The sequence below is a fragment of the Brassica rapa genome, chromosome A07 (genome assembly GCF_000309985.2).
Source record: "Brassica rapa cultivar Chiifu-401-42 chromosome A07, CAAS_Brap_v3.01, whole genome shotgun sequence".
Lineage (NCBI taxonomy): Eukaryota > Viridiplantae > Streptophyta > Magnoliopsida > Brassicales > Brassicaceae > Brassica > Brassica rapa.
The window spans coordinates 26,728,014-26,737,995 of record NC_024801.2 but is presented as its reverse complement, the minus strand read 5'-3'; the positions used below and the strand labels follow the sequence as shown (position 1 = coordinate 26,737,995).

The window sequence follows — 9,982 nt, the reverse complement described above, 5'->3', positions numbered from 1 at the left end:
TATTTCAGTTCGTCAAGATGGTGCCACGTGTATTATCCTAGGCCTTTTAGAGTGTCGGCGATGTAGTCAGAGTTGCTGAATTTTGCTGCCGGTAAAACGGTGCAAGGTAATAACAGTAATTTATTAGATACTGCCTGCGTTACCAATACTGCATTTTGATATACACGAATCATTTATACTTTTAAAAACTTTTTTTTTGGTAAAAATACTTTTAAAAACTTGTCAAACTTTTTCTTCCAGAAAAATTTACTCTGTTTCCTAAAGAGTTTATTTTGATATTCTTACACCTATTAAAAAAATAATTAAGATACACTTTTGTTTTTATTAATTATGCATATTTAGTCAATAATATTTGAGATATATTAAAATTATTTATAAGATTAATAATTAATATTAAACATAAACTCAATATTAATTATATTAAAATTGTAAAATGATATTTTTATGTAGCAAAAAGTGTGAAATAAGTAAACTAAGCCAGGTTTGGTTGTTGCCGTTCAAAAAAAAAAAGCCAGGCTTGGTTGTTATTGTGAATTTTCAGAGAAAATACAAGTATCAGCTGGTTATAACTTTATATAGAATGATAAAAAATATCGTTATTTTTGTATGTCAATCAACACAAAATTTAGACAACGAAAGATATACATTAACTGAAAATGTGAGATAACATTATTAAAATTGGGAGAATTCCTTTAAAACTGTTACAAAAAAAAAAATCCCTTTAAAACCACTTAAAAGTAAGCTAATCTTTGGATTCTTCGATTACTTTGAGTAAGTCCACACAATCCATTTCAAAATTATTGAATGAAAACATCAAAAATAATAAATTAAAACATCCTTTCTCGTCTAACTAAACATATTCCACCCAAAAAATCATAAAATGAATGCCAACGATGAAACTGAAGAATAATAATTTCATCAATTTAATTTTTAATATTTCCTGTTTGGTCAAAATAAGTAACGCTTAAATAGTGAAAACTATAGTAGCTTATTAAACTAGAACTAACAAAATGGCTTAATAAAATGTTTGTATTATTATCTTTTTTGCTCTATTAATCGAGTGTGGATGAAGAAACATATACTTCAAAACTCCAATTAAAAAAAAAACAAAAATGGGTTAGAGGTGTTTTAGACAGTGTTTATATATAAAATTATGGAATGGTATTATTTTTTTTTTTATTTTTTTTTGTCATCTATGGAATGGTATTATAAGACTAATAAATTAATAGAAGCTAGGAATAAGTTGAAGACTCGAAGGCCTATTGGATGTGTTGCAAGTTGATGTAGGAATAGTGAGAAGCCAAAGCAATGTCTTCAAAATCTTTGCAGTGCCTTCTCAACATCTACGAGTTGTCCTAGTTAGCAGCTACTATCAACGAATATACACACACTATTCTTAAAGTTTCCATGTTCCTTTGCCTTTATGTCTCAGACGCAGACAAAGTCTCTGAAATTTCCAATAAATAATAGAAATCATGAATTTAATAAAAGACTCTGATTGAACCAGATTTTTTTCCTTTTTTAACCGAGTTTTGTATATGGACGTTCAATGAGGTTGAAACTCTTTTTGGATTTTAGAACATTTTAATCTCCAAACTTTAAGTTTGAAGAGTAGTGGAGTGTATACAGATTATTAATTCCCTAGGCCCTAATGATTTTTTTTCAAAGCTCTAATTTGTAAATGATAATCGTCACTGGTAACATTAACAGTTCTTAATTTATAGAGTTGTAACAATCTTAAAGAGTTAACTAAATGGCTACTTATCAAGGAAGAACTTAGTGATATTATACATTTTCAAAAAATATATTTAGATATTAAAAATAGGATAGCATATAGAAATTAACATATGTTGTTTGCATGTGTGTGTCTTTTTCTCTCTCTCTTTTTTTTTTTGAAGTTCCCAACAAAGTTCGAAGCTCAGAAAGGGAACTGTGGCTACTGATGCAATGCAAGGTTAGAGGAAGCATTTATGCAAAAAGCCTGTTGCTTCGTGCTCAGAGGAGAGGGACCATATATATTTGAATCCCTTTCTACTTTCTTTTGACAAAGATATACCAATTTTTTTTTTTTTTTGGACTGGTGTTAATTCATTGTTTTATTTAACTATTTAATTATTTATTAGTACTAGTCTTAGTAGGGGGAGGTATAGGTAAGCAATACAAAGTGCTTTTCCTGCAGGCTTCAGCATTGGCTCTCACTCTCTAGGTGGTTCGTGATTTCAAAATCTTCAGTGCTTTTCTTGCGACAATAGTTGTGAAATATAAAACCAGCTTTGACCACTGATTACCTCGAGTAGTGTTTTTCAACGTATGTGACACAATACATGGTCTTCTCGACTAATGGCCTACCTCAGTAAACAACACAAAATCAGTGAAAAACTTCAATTTTGCTAGAAATTCTGAGGTAATCTCTGGATAGACCACTAATGGTAACTAGCAACTAGGTTTCAACAGCTATCTCCGCTACAGGCCTACAAGTCAGCTTAACAGTTCTTTAAAATCAAATATGCATTTATATATAGATATTGCTTTGCTTATTTGTTAATATTTATATATGTGGAGGGAAAAAAGTAAAGTAACAGTGCCCATAAAGCTTTTGTTTTCACTCTTTTTCTTGACTTGTTTTCTCTCTGGGTAGGAAGACGATGGAGGAGTTTAGGGTAAGACACGAGTTTTCATCTACGACTAGTGTTTCGTTGGTAACAAGATACGTCAAGGCAGCGCGGTGCCTTTTAGAAGAAGTTATCGACATGGGTGGTAGAGAGGTTGATCTTTGCAACGACGTTCTTATCCAACAACTGTTTCCAGGAAGAAGAAGACCCGGTTTTGGCTTGTCCTCTGAGATCAAATCTGAACTTTGTAACTCAGGTTTCATGTCTTTGCCTGAGAATCATGAGCTTCATATCAAAATCACCAAGCTTCTCAGTTTGTTGCAACAGGTCAGTCAATATAATCTTGAGGATAATTATTATGGAAGTAATCTTTTTCCACTTTGGTTGCATTTATATAAATCTAATGACATAATCTATTTAAAAATTAACAAAACAGTCTAAATTTAAGCTGTAAACTCTAATTTTAAAATATTAAATACTAAAACCAAAAAAATTAAAATATTAACTATAAATTAATAATAACATGGTGTAGTTTTTATAGTTAGATTCATTTTTCAAATTATCCTAAAGTTCATTCCTTTGTTCTTTTTTCTCTTTTCTGGCTAGATCCGGTTTTTTTCTCCCGGGGCTATCAACAGGTAGAAATTATTTTGGAAGTAATCTCTTTTTTTTTTTTCTCTTTGGTGGCATTGATATAAAATTTAGTGACAAATCTTATATGAAAAAATCAAACAAAACCGTCTAAATTTAAGCTGTAAACTCTAATTTCTAAATAGTAAATACTAAACACAAATTCTGATGCCTAAATTTTGAAAATCTTAACTAAATTTACTAAACTACATGTTGTAGATTTTTTTTATCTATATTTAGTACCAAAGTTTTTCTTCTCTGGTTAAATCCGGTTTATTTTCCCGGTTATCAACAGGTAGATGAGAGGTTTGACATATACTGCAATCAATTGGAGCAAGTGATATCATCATTTGAGGAAGTAGCAGGAGAAGGATCATCAAAACTATACACCGGTTTAGCACTTCAAGCCATGACTCGACATTTCGGTTCTCTCCAAGAAGCTATCCTCTCTCAGCTCAACTCTCTTCGTAGGAGATTCATCATCTCTCAAGATTTTGTTCCCAAGATCGTGACCTCTGGTTTGTCACAGCTCAGCTTGTTCGATGGGAACACTCCATCATCGCTTCAGCGTCTCGGTTGGGTTCAAGGACCTCAGAGACATGCTTGGAAACCCATCAGAGGCTTGCCTGAAACTTCTGTTGCGATTCTCAGAGCTTGGCTCTTTCACCATTTCCTGCATCCGTTAAGTGTTTTCTTGCTGCTTAAGTTAGGTTAACAGTAGAGATGAGAGAAATAACATTTTGAATTTTTTTTTGTAATGAAAACAGTTATCCGAGTGATGCAGAGAAGCTGATGTTGGCGTCTCAGACAGGGCTTTCAAAGAACCAAGTACCTTCATCTGAGTCTTAGTCTAAATTTTTTGTCATCATCAAGAATCTGATTGAGATCATTTTGTGTGTGTTTGTTGGTGGTGTAAGGTATCAAACTGGTTCATAAATGCTCGAGTTAGACTCTGGAAACCAATGATAGAAGAGATGTACAGGGAAGAGTTTGGAGACTCCTCAGATGAATCCATGCAAAGAGAAGGCAATGATGATTCAAACTGACTTATTAAAGAACAGAGTCTTGCGCCATCTAACTCGATCTTTTGATGAGTTTGTTAGTCAATTTTACACCTTCTTTATGTCTATCTTAACTCTTCCCAAACACCAGCATTGTTATGTAAACTGGACCGAGTTTCTTCGCTTCGTTAGTTTTAGTTCTGGTTGATATCTCCTTGTTTAGGTATACCAGAAGCATGAATTTTAAGGATTCTCATTCTAGATCGGCATTACACAATGGGATCTCTAAAAAGTACACCTAATCCATTAGGAGAGACTATAAATCACAACAATAAGTAAGCAAGTAAAAAAAAAAGGGGAACCTTACTTGATGATCACGAGCATATCTAAACATCTCTCTCATTAACATTGAACTAACACTTAAGTATTTAACTACAACCGCGCAAGAAACAACCTAAGTGAAAGAACAAATATATCATAAAACTTCGTATAGGCAAAGGAAAAAAAACTGTTATACAAACCATCAAAAATGTGAATGGTTGTTAATAGAGATTGCTCTTGGTAACATAAAATCGATTCATCACCGTCTTATGTTGTGCACTATCATCATCAAACAGAACATATTCATCATCGTCTTAAATTATATTATTATTATTATTATTATTATTATTATTATAATTATTATTATTATAATTATTATTATTATTATTATTATTATTATTATTATTATTATTATCATTGCAAAAGTCATCATGATTTGCTTTAGAAAACCACATTCATTTAATCTATTTTAGAAAGTTTAACTATTTGATATGTAGTGTGTTCATTTCCACATATTCCACCTGCCACATATTAAATTAAGTCTACATTAAAATTATGTTTATCCAAATAAAAGAAACAATCCACTCATGATCATATACATAATCTAATTGTGTTAATACATTGATTCTCCTCGAAAGGTTTGTGTCGGCTGTTCCAATCCATGACAAATTGACTCAAAAAAATTGATAAAAGATAAAACAATATATACAGAAGGAAAATTAAAATAAATATTTATTAGTATTGACACAAAGCCGTAAGCTTCCTTCCGTTAGCGTCCACAAGGCAATTTCGCGTCCAAGTCTTTTGTTTTGGCAACTTTCACCAACCTCGCGTCCAACACATCTACCTTATTTATTTCATTTTTTCATCATTTCTATTTCAAATCTTTTTATTATTTATTACACAACCTCCATAGATCCCTTGGGACAAGGAATCGACCTATCAGAAAGCTCAAAACACTTGCAATTTATTGTTTTTGAATAAATACATATCATATAGTGTCATACATATCTAATTGTTTGTGAATAATGTATCATCCTCATGTCATATAGGAGTATATATTAGTAGATAATCCCATTTAAGAAAATATTTTTTCTTTTAGTCAATAGTTGATTTTTTCTTTACAAGGAAGGAATGGATAGTCACCAACTGGTTGTTAAGGCCCTTAATCCCTCAATTAAGCAATTGAGCAGACACACTTCTTCCTCAAAGAACACGTCTGGCAAATCAAATTCTTTTGGTTACCTCCCACAAAGAAAATTTCTCTAGCTGCAAGGGTGGTTTTGCAAGTTAACATCAATATTTAATAAACTGATTTTCTCCGTCTGTATTTACTAAGTATTATGTAAAAAATCAGAAAATATGAAAATGGAGTTATTTAATTTCCTCCTTTGCACGTCACTTAATAAGAAATGCGTGCCCGATGTATGACGCAAACATAATACGTATGACTTGTATAAACAGTATGATACGCCTAAAAATGCTTATTCGATTTAAATTACAAATTTCTCGACACCATTATGATCACTTTAACAATTACTTCATGTATCATGCACGTAACACAAGTTTCATGCTCGCCTATAAACAGGGATTTGCAATTATATACGAAATAAATATATATGGTGTTGGTTCACACTAACTTATGATTTTACCAGCACAACTACGACTAATTTGAGTTGCTCTAGTTAACAACTCAATCAAACTTTGGTGGACAAATTTAATAGTAAAACAATTCAAAGGTTGCTTGAATTTGTGTCCAAGCTATTAAACTTCTAAATAAAAAAATACAATACGAAATTCAACTCTTTTCTTCATTTTCTTAAAAAATTCCACTATTTGTTTGAATTATATACGCACCAAGTCAAGTCAATGATATTCGTGCCGTTTCAATAATTTTAGTTTGCTTATCGGTATTTTGAAATAAAAATGTATATAAGTCGGATTTTGCAAAAATATTCTCTATTATCTACAAAAACTAAACAGAAAAATAAATAAAGTGATTTTTCTGCTTCACGCGTGCTACTCGCTAAATGGTTGGCACAGAAAAAAAAACAAAATAATATTAATAAATGTGATATAGAAGCTTCTTCGGTTCGAATAAAATTAAATATTACTGGTAGAGATTGTCAAATTTTCTTCATAGATTATTATGATATGGTTGATATTCGTTAAAGATTATTTTTAAATAATTTTAAAAATTGGTGTTTGTTGTCGAGGTTCCAATGATAAGATGGGTTGGTTCTTGTTCTTTGTGAGTGATACACACACAAAAAAGTAGAGAATAATTTTGTTTATTATAATTGCAATAATTGATCGTCTCTTGGGATTGGGTGTCTTCACCTCTTTTTGTCTTCGACTATTACGAAGTTCTTCTCTTTTCTTGTGTTCCCTGATTCAGAGCCACATCCACAATCTCTCTCAGGTTCTTGATTGATCTGTGCTGTGTTTCTCTCTTTTTCAAAAAGCTTTCCTCTTTTGGAAAGAAATGAATCAATGATCGTCTTCTCCATGTTATCATCATCGTACATGAAAATATGAAATCATCATCGGAAGAAAATAAACACTTTATTATATATGGATCTTTCATGATTTCATCATCCTCTCCTATATAAGGATTAGGGTTTTAATTCTTTCCTAATTTAGAGATTTCTGGGTTTCATTTATTTTTTTTATTTTCTTGAACTTTTCCATCTGTAATTACGGCGTGAGAATACGATGTTTTAACAAAGAATCTTGTTTCTAACTTACACGTCTCTCTCTCTCTTTCTCTTACAGGTAATCTCATTTTCAGACAAGAGATCAGTTGGATGAGATAAGACTCGCTGTAATAAAATACATTTTGTAATAAAATACATGGCGGTTTATTACCCAACTAGTGTCGGCATGCAACCTCTGTACCAAGAATCCATCTACCTCAACGAACAACAACAACAGCAACAAGCTTCTTCTTCCTCCGCCGCATCTTTCTCCGGCGGAGGAGGCGGTCTCGATATCCCTAACTCCGATGGTGGTGTACGACACGAGATGGTATTTATCCCTCCAACAAACGACGTCGTCGTCACAGGACTCAATGAAAGTTCAAGCAACGATCTAAGCTTTCAAGGAGGAGGACTTTCACTGAGCCTCGGTAACCAGATCCAATACCATTACCAGAATCTCTCGAACCAATTGAATTACAGTAACGATGAGAATGGGAAGAGCCTGAGCCATCACCATCATCAACATCAAGCTGAGCAGCTTCCTTCCACTGGTTACAGCAATGGAGTTGGATACTACAACAACTACCGTTACGAGACATCAGGGTTTGTGAGCAGCGTTCTAAGGTCTCGTTACCTTAAACCAACACAACAGTTGCTAGATGAAGTCGTTAGTGTCAGGAAAGATATGAAACTGGGTGAGAGTAACAAGAAGACCAAGAACAACAACAATGACAAGGGTCAAGACTTTACTAATGGGCCTAATAATAACAACACAGAGAACGAGAAATTCCCAGAGGAGTTATCGCCTCAAGAACGTCAAGAACTTCAGAGCAAGAAGAACAAGCTCTTAACAATGGCTGATGAGGTACATTAGTTTAATCAAAAGCCACAATTTATAAACATAATTGTTAAGTATCATGACACCACAAAAATTAATTGGTGATAAGTGAATTACCGATCTCCTTTATATATTAGTGTTCGGTTCTTTAAATTTTTTATATGAGATCTCAACAATGATATTGTTGGTGTTGATTGTTTGTTAAAAATATTTGCAGGTAGATAAAAAGATAAAAGGTAGACTAAATAATCAAATACATATGTATTTTTAACCGATTTGAAAATTAGATAATTTATACATATTAAAAACTTGGAGGTCAAAGCGAATGTTTCGTTCCACTATGTGTTAACCGGCCTTACATTGATGTTTTATGATTGTTTTTGAAAACGTTGCAGGTAGATAAGAGGTACAACCAATACTACCATCAAATGGAGGCTGTAGCTTCGTCTTTCGAGATGGTAGCTGGTCATGGAGCAGCCAAGCCTTACACATCAGTGGCTCTGAACAGAATCTCTCGCCATTTCCGCTGCTTGCGGGACGCCATAAAGGAGCAGATACAGGTGATAAGAGGGAAGCTTGGGGAGAAAGAAACTTCTGAAGAACAAGGAGAGAGGATACCACGTCTTAGGTATTTAGATCAGAGGTTGAGACAACAGAGAGCTTTGCATCAACAGCTTGGAATGGTTAGACCATCTTGGAGACCACAAAGAGGCTTACCCGAAAACTCTGTCTCTATACTCCGCGCTTGGCTCTTTGAGCATTTCCTTCATCCGTAAGTGTTTGATTAAGAGACATCATTCTAGATTCTCTTTGCTTAGTTAATTAACCAGTTTAATCTTTTTTTTTGTAGATATCCTAAGGAGTCAGAGAAAATCATGCTTGCTAAGCAGACAGGACTATCCAAAAACCAGGTAACACAAGAAGGCTGAGATGTCACTTTTGTTGTTTGTTCAGTCTTTAGTCTTTCGTTGATTTGAGTGGTTTCTTGACAATATTTAGGTTGCGAACTGGTTTATTAACGCGAGAGTTCGGCTATGGAAACCGATGATCGAAGAGATGTATAAAGAAGAGTTTGGAGATGCATCAGAGTTACTCTCTAACTCTAACCGAGACAAGAACAAAATGCAGGAAACATCCCAGCTTAAACACGAAGAGTCTTCTTCTTCTCAACAACATCATCAAGGAAACAACAACAACAACAACAACAACATTGCATATACATCTGCTGTTGAAGAAAACCTTGTCTTCACAGATCCAAAACCAGACCGTGTTACTACTACTGGAGACTACGACAGCTTGATGAACTATCAAGGGTTTGGTGTCGATGATTACAACCGCTACATTGGCCTTGGAAACCAACAAGATGGCAGATTCTCTAATCCCCATCAGTTACACGACTTTGTTGTCTAAAAAGGTTTTATGCCAGTGATTGGATTGGATTGGATGGAGTATGATTCTTGAAGCGCAAGAAAAGAGCTTCTTGCATTTTTATACATAGGAGATATATATATACAGCACCATATAAATCTGTAATATTCATGGTTGCATATATTTGTGAAAACTGTAGGTGTTAGTCCTTTACATGTGTATATGAAATTGGGCCGTCTATACACATTGGTAAGCAATTATTGTAATGTTTTGTGTATAGTCTTCATGGTGGTAGGTATAATAAACATAATACTTTTCAAGAGTGAAATCTGTAGGTCTATTCTTTATCCATTTCGATCTTATGTTGGTTGGTCGCCACATTTGCGCGTCCCGGGTCCCAAACAATTTTTTTGTCGTGCATTTTTCATTTAAAATGAAGAAAGCCCAATGGGCTACATAAGCGATGTTTCAAAAGTCCTATCCCATCTCCGTTAACACCCTTGATACAAATTA

At 33.5% G+C, this 9,982-nt stretch overlaps 2 protein-coding genes across 2 annotated transcripts; both read left to right on the top strand.

Moving 5' to 3' along the window:
* The first annotated feature begins 251 nt into the window (after window positions 1–251).
* LOC103831995 (BEL1-like homeodomain protein 11) lies at window positions 252–4,571 on the top strand. Its single transcript, XM_033275197.1, has 4 exons — window positions 252–2,939; window positions 3,538–3,923; window positions 4,010–4,070; window positions 4,160–4,571. The coding sequence occupies exons 1-4, from the start codon at window positions 2,646–2,648 to the stop codon at window positions 4,286–4,288; spliced, it is 870 nt and encodes a 289-aa protein (XP_033131088.1). The 5' UTR covers window positions 252–2,645; the 3' UTR covers window positions 4,289–4,571.
* Window positions 4,572–6,686: 2,115 nt separating this feature from the next.
* On the top strand, window positions 6,687–9,797 carry LOC103831994 (BEL1-like homeodomain protein 3). The gene is made up of 5 exons (XM_009107946.3): window positions 6,687–6,986; window positions 7,340–8,128; window positions 8,497–8,873; window positions 8,952–9,012; window positions 9,101–9,797. Exons 2-5 carry the CDS (start codon window positions 7,418–7,420, stop codon window positions 9,509–9,511), a joined length of 1,560 nt encoding a protein of 519 aa, XP_009106194.1. The 5' UTR covers window positions 6,687–6,986; window positions 7,340–7,417; the 3' UTR covers window positions 9,512–9,797.
* The last annotated feature ends 185 nt before the right edge of the window (window positions 9,798–9,982 follow it).

Coding starts and splice junctions, on each gene's coding strand:
- LOC103831995 (XM_033275197.1), top strand. CDS start 2,646: ATGGAGGAGTTTAGGGTAAGACACGAGTTTTCATCTACGACTAGTGTT. Junction 2,940..3,537: donor TTCTCAGTTTGTTGCAACAG/GTCAGTCAATAT, acceptor GGTTATCAACAG/GTAGATGAGAGGTTTGACAT. Junction 3,924..4,009: donor TTTCACCATTTCCTGCATCC/GTTAAGTGTTTT, acceptor TAATGAAAACAG/TTATCCGAGTGATGCAGAGA.
- LOC103831994 (XM_009107946.3), top strand. CDS start 7,418: ATGGCGGTTTATTACCCAACTAGTGTCGGCATGCAACCTCTGTACCAA. Junction 8,129..8,496: donor TCTTAACAATGGCTGATGAG/GTACATTAGTTT, acceptor AAAACGTTGCAG/GTAGATAAGAGGTACAACCA. Junction 9,013..9,100: donor CAGGACTATCCAAAAACCAG/GTAACACAAGAA, acceptor GACAATATTTAG/GTTGCGAACTGGTTTATTAA.